At 51.5% G+C, this 13936-nt stretch overlaps 1 protein-coding gene across 2 annotated transcripts; it reads right to left on the reverse strand.

The window, feature by feature from the left end:
- Window positions 1-579: 579 nt before the first annotated feature.
- TRIB3 (tribbles pseudokinase 3) lies at window positions 580-13538 on the reverse strand. 2 transcript variants are annotated; one of them, XM_005214812.5, is made up of 4 exons: window positions 13276-13538; window positions 9340-9630; window positions 5479-5771; window positions 580-3496 (listed from the first exon to the last, which is right to left on the reverse strand). In XM_005214812.5, the coding sequence occupies exons 2-4, from the start codon at window positions 9628-9630 to the stop codon at window positions 3007-3009; spliced, it is 1074 nt and encodes a 357-aa protein (XP_005214869.1). In that variant the 5' UTR covers window positions 13276-13538; the 3' UTR covers window positions 580-3006.
- Window positions 13539-13936: the final 398 nt, after the last annotated feature.

Below are 13936 nucleotides of genomic sequence, written 5' to 3' on the forward strand. Positions count from 1 at the left end.
TTGATATTGTAAATCTCTTACACAGTGATCAACCAAAGAACACAAACAGAACATCAAAGTCCCTACTAGTTGCGGCCAGAGGTATGGCTATGTGCATTGCTTGGTGAGAGAAGATTTACATTTTTATGTGATAGTTCTCATTCAGCTGCCTCAGAGTGGACTTGGCAAAAGCTCCTGCTTCAAGGCAAAAACCAGGTGAGTTTTTCCCTGTTGTGTGGTTTTGGATGAATCTTGTGCTCTCTCTGAACCTCATTTTTCTTGTCAGTGAAATGACAAAAGCACTTGCTTCATAGGGCTGTTGTGAGATGGTGATGAGTCTCTGTGTAATAAAGACCTGCCACTTGGCAGCCCCCGTTTTATATGAACTGTCCCCTCTTGCCCTTGCTACTTGCGCACAGCTTGTGACGGGGCAGGGTCTTTTCGAGGCTGGATGGAAGGGTAAAGGTTGGAGGCAGCTCCATGAGACCCTAGATACAGCTGGGCCCTCTTCTGGGTCATGCTGGGTGCACAGAGAGGAGGCTGACTTGTCCCTGTCTATATCAGCATTTGCTGTGTAACAAAACACTAAAACTCAATGGCTTAAAACAATCCTTTTATTTAGCCCCTGATCCTGTGGGTCAGTTGGGGAAATTTTCTGGTCTGGGTCAACCTAACTGAACTCTGCATTTTCAGTCAGCTGGAGGGTCAACTGATGGCTGGGCAATCTAGGATAGCCACCCTCACCTGTCTGCAGTTAGCAAGCTATTGAGGGAGCTTCTGCAGTTCTCTTCCTCTGCACTTTTCCCCACTACACCTCCCTCTCAGAATTTGATTTTGTGCAGGTATCTTTCCCCCACCATCCCAACTCCCAATATGTAGCATGAGCCTCAGGGAAACTGCTGGAGACTTGACATGATAATTAACATAACTGCATTTCCTTTGCTGGTGATTGGTCAGGAGAAGGCACACCCAGGTCTGGCCAGTGAGGAATGTGGGCAAGTCTGTTCAGAATGCTCCTAGGAAAGCTTTCCTCATCCCATGGAAAAGCTATGGAGAGAAATACCTAACTTTGAGGGCTTGTTATGCCTGCTGCTGCTGCTAAGTCACTTCAGTTGTGTCTAACTCTGTGCGATCCCAGAGATGGCAGCCCACCAGGCTCCCCCATCCCTGGGATTCTCCAGGCAAGAACACTAGAGTGGGTTGCCATTTCCTTCTCCAATGCCTGAAAGTGAAAAGTGAAAGTGAAGCTGCTCAGTCGTGTCAACTCTTAGAGACCCTATGGACTGCAGCCTACCAGGCACCTCCGTCCATGGGATTTTCCCGGCAAGAGTACTGGAGTGGGTTGCCATTGCCTTCTCCACTTGCCACTGCCAGGCACTGTTAATTCTAAGTGCTTTAAATAAAATAACCCATTCAACTTTCTTGGGTTAGGTACTATTATCTCTCATTTTACAGATGAAGTCTCTGCAGTATGGAGTGGTTAAGAAACTTGTCAAGGGTCAAACAGCTAGTGAGTGTTGGAGCCAGGATTTAATTCCAGGCAGCCTGACTCCAGAGAAAGAGTTCTCAGGTACCACCCTCCTCCTTCCTCTCTGGTCATGGATCTGTCTTAGGTGACACCACAGATGGTTGTAGCCGTTGTGCCAGCAGTTACCTAGGACAGCAGAGCCAAGACAGAATGAACGTAGGGAGCCAGGGTCCTTTCTAACAGCTCTGTGGTGGTTTAGTCATCAAGTCGTATCCGACTCTTGTGACCCCATGGACTATAGCCCATCAGGCTCCTCTTTCCATGGGATTTTCCAGGATTTTACTGGAATAGGTTGCCATTTCCTTCTCCAGGGAATCTTCCTGACCCAGGGATCAAACCCAGTTCTCCTATATTGCAGGCAGATTCTTTACCGACTGAGCCAGATAAATAAATGAGCCCTGAAGCCCATCCCCTCTCTGCCTGTTGACTTCCTGGTTCGTCTCCTTCTTTCTTTCCACTTTGACTCAAGATTTCAGTGACTTGCAGTCAAACAGTACCCTGAGACATCAGAACATCCAGAAAGAACAGAGTGAATGAGAGAAGACCCACTGGGTCTTCTATTCTCATGAACCAGTCGGCTGAGATTGAGACACAAGGCCTCCGACCTTTCACCCTGAGGCTGGTTGCAGAGGCACGGAAAACTCATAAGAGATGGGGAGGAGAAGATGGATGAAATATGTAAGAGAGATGACAGCATTTCATAATTCCTTTATGAGGCACAAGATAAAAAATACACACTCATGGCATATAAACCCATAGTGTTAATGTAGGGTCCTGAACCTGAGACTTTCCAGGAGGCCAGGGGACAGAACTTGCCTGATCTTGGTGCTTGGTCCACAGAGGTGGACAGGCCTAGGCCCTCACTCCAAATTACTCTTTCAGTAAGATGAGGACCAGCCTCATGTTTTGCACTCCTGATCTTCCAGCCTAAATCCTTGGCTCAAGCCTGGATGGAGAAGCCCTTGGCCAAGAGGACAGAGCTGCTGGGAGGAAAATTCCCAGCCTGGTCTGGGCTCTAGGGTCCTGAATCACAGGGGAGAGGCCTGGAGCCTTTGGCACAGGGATGCTTCCATTCCTCTGAAAAGGCATGAGATACAAAGGCAGCTGGGTTGTTTGTGACAGGGACTGTTCCATGTCAGAGGTGCCTGGGTATCAGCACGAGTGGATGCCAACCCCTGCACTGTGGGTGCTCAGTGTAGACACTGACTCATGGGCATGGAAAGTATTGTCAGCTCTGAGCAGGACTTTGTCTCTGTTATTCACTGCTGTGTTCCCAGCATCCGGAACAGGGCTTGGCACAGGGAGCTCCTGAGAAGGACTCGGTGGGGCACGAGCTCATCTGCACAGGTGTTTGTGTCCAGCATGCTCTGCACACACCTCCTCCTCTCTCTCTCCCAGAAGGCACTTAAGGCTTGGCTCAGCTCAAAGAGGCAGAAGAGAGCTTAGAGATACCCCAGACTCAATCTGCTGTCTGCAGCTGAGAGTCCAGTAAGGTGACATCAGCCATAGAGACCCATATCTCTTTCTCCTTCCTCCTCTGCTTCCTCCAGCCCCGGCCCTTCGGGGACCACCTGGTCAGCCTCACAGTGGCGGGACCGAGGTAGGGCTGCAGGGATGGCATTTTCCCGCAGCCAAGGGTGCAGCAGGATACCCGAGGCTGTGAGCCGCTCAGTTGGCTCCCTTCGGAGGAGACAGCGGACCAGGCAGCGGGCGGGGGCCGAGAGGCCCTCAGGCAAGGCAAAGGCGCCACGGCGGATCTTGCCAAAGAGCAGGGCAGGCTCTGAGTCCTGGAAGGGGTAGTGGCCGGCCAGCATGGTAAAGAGTGCCACACCCAGGCTCCAGACATCTGCCGCCTTGCCTGAGTAGGATGCCCGGGAACTGAGGATCTCGGGGCCCACGTAGGCTGGGCACGCATGCTTGTCCCACAGGGAGTCGTCAGGCCCAGTCAGCACACAGGCATCTTCCAGGTTCTCCAGCACCAGTTTCGTCCTACATGGGCAGAGAGACAGGGAGTCAGCCAGTGGGACCCCCGCTTCTACTACCCCACATTGTCACCCTGAGTGGCACCCATTTCCCCAGTACCAGCTGGCATTTGCCAGACATGAGTCAGTCCTGTGAGGCTGGTTGGCTGATCCCATTTTACAGATGAGGAAGTCTAGGCTCAGAGAGGTTTATTCATTTCTCAAGGTCACACAGCAATTAAATCTGAACTAGGACTCTGAGAGGAACACATTTTTCCAAATGTCTCTGGGATCAAATTCAGGTTCTACTTGTTAACTTGCAATTTGGCCTTGAGTGATGGCTTCACCTGCCTGAACCTTGACTTGGGGGCTGGGGACGTGGGGCTGTGCTGAGGGGCTGAGGGCATTAAAACTCTCTGAAGCCAGATGCAAACTTGGGGTCTAGGCAGGAAACAAAATGAGAAACAGGAAGTGGGGACTGTGTCAACTATCTCAGCACAAACCGACAGTTAATATTTGGGAGTGTCCACGGCATACCTCACCCTGAGCTAAGCTTGTATCTATCACACCTCATTTCCCCCTCATGCAGCCTGTGAGGAAGATGCCATTTTGCAGCCAAAGGAGCAGGACTGAGACTGAACCTTGGCTCTCTCCTGCCCAGAGACAGTGCTATAAGCTGCTCATATAGTTCCCAGGGTGCCTCCATGGTACCCCTTTTCCACAAAAGAACCCAGAAATCATATTTTAAAGGAAAAAAAAAAACAGGTTTTAAAAAGTTGGCAACCAACTTCAATTAAAACCACAAACGAACATGACCCATATTGATGTATGGCAGAAACCAACACCATATTGTAATTATCCTTCAACTAAAAGAAAGAAAGAAAAACAGGAAACAAGCAAAAACAAAAAACAAAAAAACCCCACAAATGAACAGGTATGTGGTGCAAAGAAAAAAAAGTGTGTGTGGACCAACCTTAGCAATTTCTGCTTTAAATAACTCCCACAGAGTGGTCTAGATTACTTTAATAGTAAGCATAGCATTGCCATTGCTACTAATCTCATTCCTGTGGTACTACTTCCTGGGTGCCGGTCTGAAAATGCTGACCAGTCCTGTCAATCACTGCACTGGGGGTGAGCGGAGATGATAGCATTATTGGCCCATTTTACAGATAAAGAAGTCAAGGCTCAGGCAGATGAAGCCATTGCTCAAGGCCAAACTGCAGGTTAAAGAAGTAGAGCCAGAATTTGGCCCCAGGATGATTCCATTATCTATCATTTACTGATGGTGGGCTCAAACTTTTGCCTTGAAAAGGGAAGAAAGCACTTTTCTCACTTCTGGGAGGTCTGGGGGTGTTGTACTCACCCTAAGCTTGAAATTATTTGAAAAGCTGCATATTAGCTTAAAAATCATTATAAAATTTACATTCTACCTATTACTCAAAGCATGGTCATTTTAGTATAAAATGTAAAAGGAAATACCATCTTTAAAAGGAAAAACCACCTTCAGGGACTTCCCTGGTGGTCTAGTGGCTAAAACTCCACGCTCCCAATACAGGGGGCCCAGAGTTCAATCCCTGAAAGGGGAACTAGATTGCACATGTTGCAACTAAGACTCGGTGCAGCCAGATAAATAGTAACATTTTTAAAAAGAAAAGAAAACCACCCTTAGGCAAATATCATAAGAGTAACTGCTATGGAATAGATAGCAGTTTGTCAATAAAAACCCTCAAGGTTTTTAATGACAAATTAATGACAAAGAATTACCCAAGGTACACAAAGGGTAAATTAGGAGCCTTCCAGTGGACAACTTGGCAGAAGCCACTGTAACCAAAGACCGGGGTTAACATCACAGTAGTTCCTCTCAGCAGCCCGAATCTCCTGATAGAACCGGCTGAGAAGGCCCCACGGCTTCTGTGGTATTCTTGCCAAAAAACGCATCACCTCAATCCAAGTGTGACCAGAACATCAGTCAAGGCCAAACCAAGGGGCCTCCTCGGCGGCCACACTCACCTCTCCCGGTCGGTGAAGACGAAGCGCCTTAGCTTGAGGTCGCGGAGGACCAGCCCGTGCTGGTGGCAATGCGCCAGGGCGGCGGCCATCTGGCGGAAGAGCGCGGCGGCCTCGGGCTCCGGGAGGCGACGCCGGCGGCGCACCAGGCTGTGCATGTCCCCGTGCGGCCGCAGGAAGAAGGCGTAGAGGAGCTGCGTGCCGGCCAGGACCTCCGCCGGCCGGGCCACGTGGCCATGATGGGGCAGCCTCCAGTAGGGCTCCAGCACCGCCAGCCTCTCGCAGGCCGGGTACACCTGTGGGCAGAGCGTGGTATGAGCATGGGTGGGGACTCCAGGGGGCAGGCGGCAGGGGCAGGCGGCTGGGGCCGGCCTTGCAGCAGGTCACAGCCGATCCTTTAGGCACTACTGTGGGCTGGGCCCTGTGCCCAGCGCTTCCACTGCATGTCACTCAATACTGACCCAGCTGAGGGCTGCGTGACCGGCAAGGAGCAGAGCTGGGATTTAAATCCCTGTTCTCCATCATCCATGCTCTTAGCTACAAGCTCATGTGCTCTTAAACTTGAGATATTCAAAAGTATATCAGGTAACCAGAACAAAAGTAACTCAAACAAGAGGAATCTGGAAGAGTAGACAATACAGAAGTAACCTTATGGTCGTCATCACCCATCATGGCTACCATTCTCTAGCATTCACTGCCCACCCACCCTTTCCTTCATCCCACAAGCAGGCATTGAATGCCCACCTGTGCCTGCCACTGGGACTATAACTTGACTGACAGCCATGGTCCCTGCCCTCCTGGTGCCCACAGTCCAATACATGAGACAGTTAAACAGGCCAAAAAACTAAATACTTACAAATTCTGATGAGCATTGCAAAGGAATGCTGGAATGAAGAATATCTTGGCAGGAGACACCTATTTTAGAAAGTATAGTCCAGAAGGGACTCTGGGAAGTGACCTGAGTGATTGAGATGCCCAAGGAGTAAGCTTTCCAGGTGCAAAGGCAGTGCAAAGGTTCTGAGGTAGGAAAGAAACTGAGCTGCTCCAGAAACCCAGCCAAAGCTCAGTGTGGCTGGAATGTGAAGGAAGGTGGGGCCTGTGGTGAGCGTGGTGAGGTCGTGGGGAAAGATGCTAGGGGCTTATAGACATTAGATGGAAGCCTTTCCATAGTCCTGAAAGGATGTTCAGAGGATGGTGACTTGGAAGCCACATGGCTCATCACTGGCAGAGCAGTCTATGCACTTTGGTTTATCTGCCTTTAAACCCTTTGCTTGTCATTTTGTCTAGGACATATAGCCAATAAAAATAAATAAAGCATATACACATTTAATCCATGAAAAGATGTAAGTACATGTCCTAAAGCAATTGGAGTGGCTTCGAGTAAACAATTCACAAACAGAGACTTTTTTAAAAATCAGGGCAAATGCATCCCTGCCTCTGAGCATTTACACTTGCTTTTTCTGCTACCTGAGCGTTCTCCTCTAGATACCCACAGGGCTGGCTTCCTCAGTTCAAGACACTATTCAGGTCACCTCCTCCAAGGTGGACTTCCCACCTAAGATCACCTGCACCTTCTCCCCTTCCCCTCTTCCCTCTCCCCTTTCTCCTAGCTCCTAGTTTTTCTCCATAGCAGTTAAGATAACCTGATATATATGTTACTCATTCACCTGCACCATGAACTGTGATGGCACAGCTTGGCCCACTTTTTAGCCATATGTGGTGCATATTGCATGATGCACAGAGTATACAAGTGCTCACTGAGAGTTTGTTGAATTAATGAATAAGGCAATAATCTAGAAAGACAGGATGTTGATCTTTCTACATGCTGACCAGAAAAGCCTAGGCAATGTGGAAACAACAGGTCAGCTCCCACAGTTCACGCTAGGTGTAAGGACAGGCACTCCCAGTAGATTGCCCTAAATGTTCCTGAATATCTGGGGTCATGTGAAAGCTTCTGACTCCAGCTTGCCATGGTCATTCCTTTCAGTATGGACTTCCCTCCCTAGAGGGACCAGAAAAAACCTGTGATGCTATAGAAAGAGGACCCAGAGTTCATGGGTTCCCTAGAATACCTGGGGTAGACCTAGGAACCTGCATCAAGTGCCCAGAGCCCAGGTAAAGCTGGTGTCTGATGTCCAGATGTGGCCCCGCCCACTGCACCCCCATGAGCAGGAACTGGAGCCACTGCTGCTGCTTCCCCTCATCCCCCGGCCAACTGGACGGAGGCGTCAGTCCCCCTGCCTCTCTGTGCCTTCCCAAGGGGACCCAGCTCCCTTCTACCCCTCCCTGTGTACCTGGGTCTCCCCTATCCTCCTTACCTCTGCCCACCAGGGCAAACCTGCCCTGCTTGTATCTGAACCACCTGTCCTAGCATGGGGTTCAAGGCTCTGGGTTGAACCTGCCTTGGCCCAATTTCAGCTCTGACACCTCCTGGCTTTGTGAGGTGGCAAGTAACCCCAGGGCTTCCTGGGTGGCTCAGACAGTAAAGAACCTGCCTGCAATGCAGGAGACCTAGGTTTGATCCCTGGGTTGGGAAGATCCCCTGTAGGAGGGAATGGCTACCCGCTCCAGTATTCTTGCCTGGAGAACTCCATGGACCGAGGAGCCTGGTGAGTTAGAGTCCAAGAGGTCGCAAAAAGTCAGACACAACTGACTGACTAACACTTTCACGTTCGAGTAACCACAGCTTTCTGAGCCTCAGAACCTGTCCTCTCTCTACAGAATGGGCCCAATAATAGTAACTACTTCATAGACTGTGTGAATATTAGAGAGGATGCAGACTGCACGATCAATATAGTACCTTGTGCACAGTTAATGCCTACGATTATGCTTTCTCAGGGCCTCCCCTGGTGGCTCAGTGGTAAAGAATCTGCCTGCCAGCGCAGGAGATGCAGGTTTGATCCCTGGGTTGGGAAGATACCCTGGAGAAGGAAATGGCAACCCACTCCAGTATTCTTTCCTAGGAAATCCCACGGACGGAGGAGACTGGCAGGCTACAGTCCATGGGGTTGCAAAAGAATCGGACGTGACTTAGCAACTGAAACAACAGCAACAAATGCTTTCTCATCTCTGTCCTTGTGGGCCAAGACCTGGCAGTGTCCTGTAGGGGTCACGTGGCTCTGCCTATTGCCTGAATTCTGTCAAGAACCCTGATTTCTGTCAGGAGCCCTGGACCTTGCCCTAGGATCCAGGTCTGATGCCATGTGGCTTCATGCATGGCCCTTCTCTCTTGACCTCAGTTTTTCCATCTATAAAATGGTCACGAGTAGGCCCAATGACTTCCATGGTCCCAGGAGTTCTAATGTCTACCATATCTCATCCTTCCCTGGTGCAAATGCCTTCAGTGGCTCCCCACAGCCTAGCAGGGCTTTTTCCTAATGCTTTCACAATCCGCGGCTGCTAGCTCTCATCTGTCAGCCCTGTCTGCATCCTTTTCCCACTCACTCTGGCCATGATGAAGTCCTTTTCATGCTCTGAAGTGCCATGTTCACTCCTCTTGGCCTCGGACAGCTATTTCCCCTTCCTGGAACCCCTTTTTCCCATTTCTCCCTGGCTGACTCCTCCTCAGCCTTTTCTGACTCTGCTTTCTAATATACTAGAGGTTTCTCTTTGCACTCCTGGCCCCTAAGCCTCACCCCAGCAACATTTATCACACTATACAGCCTAAGCTCTGTATTCCCCCAGGGCTGGGACCATCTGGTTTACCTTTCTGGTTTCAGCTTGGCCTGGGTATTCACTGGCTGCTTTCCCAGTAAACACAGAACTAAATTACTATAAGGGGCCCTCAGCCCTGGCAATTCTTTAGAGCCAACGCCTTTTCCCAGCCCCCGTGATGCTCATGGAGATGGCCTCTGGGACATGTACCTTGCAGATGTACTCCGTGCCTGTGGGGCAGTGCAGAGCGCGATAGGTCCGGCTCCCCTCCTCAGGCTCCAGGAGAACATAGGGTCCAAGCCTGGAGGGAGTGGTCACATCCGGAGCATGAACAGGAGCAGGTGGTGGGTTCAGGGTTAGCGGGCAGGAGGGTAGCCTGGGCTGGGGCCCACTTCGAGCTTGTTTCTGGCTGGGACACTCAGTGTCTAGGTCATCATCCAGCTCCAACCGCTTCTTTCTGGAGGGGGCATTTGCTGGAACAGCCAGGGGGCTTGCTCGCATCTAGAAAGAAGGGGAGAAAGGCACTGAAGTCAGGCTACTTGGCGGCTCTTCTCTTCCTCTGCTGGTGGGAGGTTACACTGGCACAGCCTTTATGAAGGGTGACCTGGCAGTGTGCGTTAAATGAACAAAAGCATATACCCTTGACTCGGTGTCGCACTTTTGAGAATTTATCTTCCAAATAAAATGCTCACCAAAAAAATTAAATACGTGAAAGGCTGCTTGTCAGTGTCGTATCTAACAGCAAAAAGTAGGAAACTCTCCCACATGTTGAGCAGTTGGAGGTTGGGCAAGCCATCATGATACAGCCACATAGTGGAATACTATACAGCTCTAAAAATGATCAAGAACTCTCTACATACTGATGCAATGGTGCAAGTACAAAGTTATTCCTACAGCCCATATGATAGAATCAATTAAACATCCATTTTTAGGACTGGTTAAATACATTATATTTCACCATACGTAAAATAGTTGTAGCCATTTAAGAGATTGAGGAAATCCTTTATGTGCTAGTTGGAAAAATCTCCAGAGTGAACTGTAAAGTGAAAAACAAAGTACAGAGGAGAGATGGACTTGAAGATTGGTGAGAAGAGGAAGAAAGACTTTGTACTGTATCTGTTGAGTGCTGTAGCACAGGCAGTTATTACCTCTGAAAGGGAGGGAGGAATGGGAGGAGGGAGAGAAGAATGGATGATGAAGAATGATGCATGAATGATGTATATACTGAATGTACATGGATGTTTCTGGAATGACTAAATATATTGTCAAGTGAACAGAGCTAGCTGCTGAAAAATATACATGAAATGATCTCATTTATTTAAAAAACCCCACAAGTGTGTAATATGATATGTGTGAAAGTGTTAGTAGCTCAGTCGTGTCTGACTCTTTGTGACCCCATGGACTGTAGCCCTCCAGGCACCTCTGTCCATGGAATTCTCCAGGCAATAATACTGGAGTGGATAGCCATTCCCTTCTCCAGGGGATCTTCCTAACCCAGGGTTGAATCTGGGTTTCCTGCATTGCACACAGGTTCTTTACCATCTGAGCCACCAGAAAAGGCCTATTTGTATACACAGGTGTGTAAATGCACAGGAAAAGGTCTAGAAGGACCCAGGCTAAATTGGCCACAGCAGCTTCTGGCCTTCTGGGAGACTCCAGGAGTGGAAGGGATTTAGTAGGGAGGCAAGGGAATGTTCAATTTCAGTATTTTAAAATAAAGATTCTACACTTATTTAGTGCTTGGGTACTTCAAAACAGATGGAGTTTATTTCTTTTCTCAAATGTGAACTTCGTCTGCAATCAACTGATGGCCCAAGACCTACCAGAATCACAGGATCTACGTGTGGAGTTAGTCCACCAGCCAGCTCAGTTTTACCATCAGGTGAGAATGAGGCAGGGAGGCAAGGTGGCTGGAAGCCCCAGGATTCACTTACTCAACTGCAGAGGAAGCACCGCCCCCCGCCCCGTCCCCACACAGCTATGTCACTGTGTGCCAGTGTGGTGCGTAGAGGAGGGCAATGGCATGTTAGGGCAGAAAGGTTCTCTCCAACACCCATGTGCCCACCCATCCAGGCTCCAGGGGAGGAACAAGGAGCCCAGGTATGAGGTGTTAGAGGACAATGGACTGCAGCCAGGTAAAGACCTTCCAAACAGTCCCAGGCAGGATTAGAGGGAACATCACTCAGAGAAAGTTCTAAGGCTGATGCCCATCTCTCCAGTCTTGCTGCTCCCAAATGCATGGGCTGCCTTGGGAGGGAGGGAGCCACCATCTTGAACAAAAAGGCATAATCCCATTTTGGTGAGAATGCAGTAGGGGGTGGCTGTCATCAGATATTCCCTGGATCTCATCCTGTCTCTGACCCTTCCTGGCTGGGTAGCCCTAGGCAAGTTTTTCAGACTTTCTGTGCCTCATCTGTAAAGTGGAAACAGGATGCAAAGTCCATAAGATTTTGTGATGATGAAATGAAAATACAAATAAATTAACACGGCCCTGTTGCATGGTAGGGGTCAGGAAATGGTCACTACCATTGGCTCATTACTATTATTATTCACAGCTGAAGATGCTGAAGTGCTACCTTTGGGAGTCTCAGAAACTTCCCCAGGGATGAGGCCAGGATAACACTCTTTACTGCACTGGTTCTTCCAAGAGTAAAGCAAGATGATCCCTAGGTGTGTAGATGCTTTGTGTCCTGCAAAGCGAGACTCCCTGGAGTGACTCTCCCATGACTACATCAGTACCCCAGGCTGCTCTGGCCTTATCCAGGGCTCAGAGTCTGGTCCTGCCTGGGATGAGCTCCACTGGACAGACAGGGTAACTGAGTTTATAGATGAATACAGGAATTTACAGGCCACAGGGCAAGATTAGAATCTCTGCAGTAGGATGCAGGCAGCGCCTAGTTTCTACCTCTTGCTGGTCCTTGACCCTCCCAGGGGAATAGGGTGGGTCACACCAAACACACATATTCACATAACCCAGGGCAGACAGGTGTACACGCGCCCCTCCCAAACACATTCGTCCAAACCGGCCCGCCATGGCACACGGGCAGGGCAGAGAGGGGCCTTCATATCCTTAAGTGACACACCGGTGTCAAGTCTTGCCAAGGTCAAGGGGACCCTGCACCGGCAAGGACGCAAGCACACGCACCGAGAGCTCTCCCAACTGTACTCACGACTGTAGGACGGATACCAACAAGGCCACACGCTCAGTCTGTACCCCCCACCCCCACTCCAAGTTCCCACCGAGAAGGCAGTGGGCGGACCGGCCGCACCCTCAGCAGCTGGGCTCCTCTCTTGGGAGCGGAAGCGGCGGGGCGGCAGGAGTACCGCTCGGTTCCCGCCCGCGACCCCCTGCAGAAGGTTAAGCGGAAACCGAGGGGCTGCTAGAGGACTGGGAGGGGACCGGCAAAGGGAAGGAGGCTGGGCCCTGGCGCTGAGATAAGCGGCCTTGCCCGCACACCCCAGTATCAACAGGTACAACACACACCATTGGCAGAACCAGAATACGCGCGCATCCTACAGCTGGCGAACTGGTGGTCATCAGACTCGGCACATCTGTGCGCGCGCACAGCGTCCAGGCCGCCCTTGACCCCGCACCCGCCCCACCCACAGGCACCCCAGTGCGTCCCGGCACGGCCAGTACCTGCCGCCCAGTGCCCAGGCCTCCGCACGGTCCTCGGACACACGGCCCCACCCGGAACCCATCGGCCCACGCCGACTCCAGCAAATCCTCACGAACACATCTCACAGGTACTCGGGACCACCCGACTCCCAGGGACCCCATAGACCTCCTCGCACCCAACCACGGACCTCCCCGCACCCAACCACACACCTCTCCTGCCCGCCCCACACTCAGACAGACTCGGAGCGCACACCCTCCTCCCCGGGACACGCCTCCCCACCCCGCGGGGATCCACGGTCCCGCAGCCCGATCGGCCACACTCGGCGACCCCGCGCCCTGCGGAACCGCGTCACCTGGACCCAGCGGGAACACTCAGCCAGCGTCGCTCCCCCGACGGCGGGCTTCCTTAAAAGTTGTGTGTGTCTGTGTCTGTGTCTGTGTCTGTGTGTGTGTGTGTGTGTCACTCGCAGCAACTTCAGCCGCCCCGCCTGCCCGCCCCTCCCGCCCCTCCCGCCCCCACCGAGTACCTTGCCCTAGCACGAGGCGGGGTCCTGGCGCAGAAAGAGCTCAGGGTCGCCTGGCACCCCTCGGTGGCCCGCGCTGCTCCGCCGCCGCCGAGCTCGGCTCCGGGTGCGGCTCTGGCCTCGGTCCGGCAGCAGCAGGACGTGTGCGGAGCCGCCGCCGCTTCCGCTGCGAGTGTCTCTGGAGCGCGGAAAGCAGGGCTCCAGCTCCGGCCCGGGTGATGTAAACCTGAGTTAATCAGCCACCGCCTGATGCCCTCAGGCCGGGGATTGCACCATCCCCAGCTGAGCGCCGCCCTCCCGCCCGTCACCTCCAAGCCCGCCCCGCCCCTCCTTTGCGAACAGCTAGCTGTCCCGGAACCCCTCCCCTTAGCCCTCTAGGGGTGTTTTGCCTCCACCCCCCGACCCCTCCCGCTCAGCGGTCGAAGATTGAAAGCGATGCCAGAGGCTGGCTCTCCCTATCACCTTAGAGAAAGCATTTTGCTTTTCTGAGTCTCAGTTTTCCCATCTGTGAAATGGAAGGAAGAACACCCTTTCTCAGGATGGGTGGAGGAGAAAAAAAGCAAACCCTAACAGTTCCCTGGGTACTCCCCTGGTAATAAAGCACTTTCCCACCAGTGCTTTACTGAATGTTTAGGAGAACCCTGGGCCGGCGGGAAGCTCCATT

The sequence above is a fragment of the Bos taurus genome, chromosome 13 (assembly GCF_002263795.3).
Source record: "Bos taurus isolate L1 Dominette 01449 registration number 42190680 breed Hereford chromosome 13, ARS-UCD2.0, whole genome shotgun sequence".
NCBI classification, from domain to species: Eukaryota; Metazoa; Chordata; class Mammalia; order Artiodactyla; family Bovidae; genus Bos; species Bos taurus.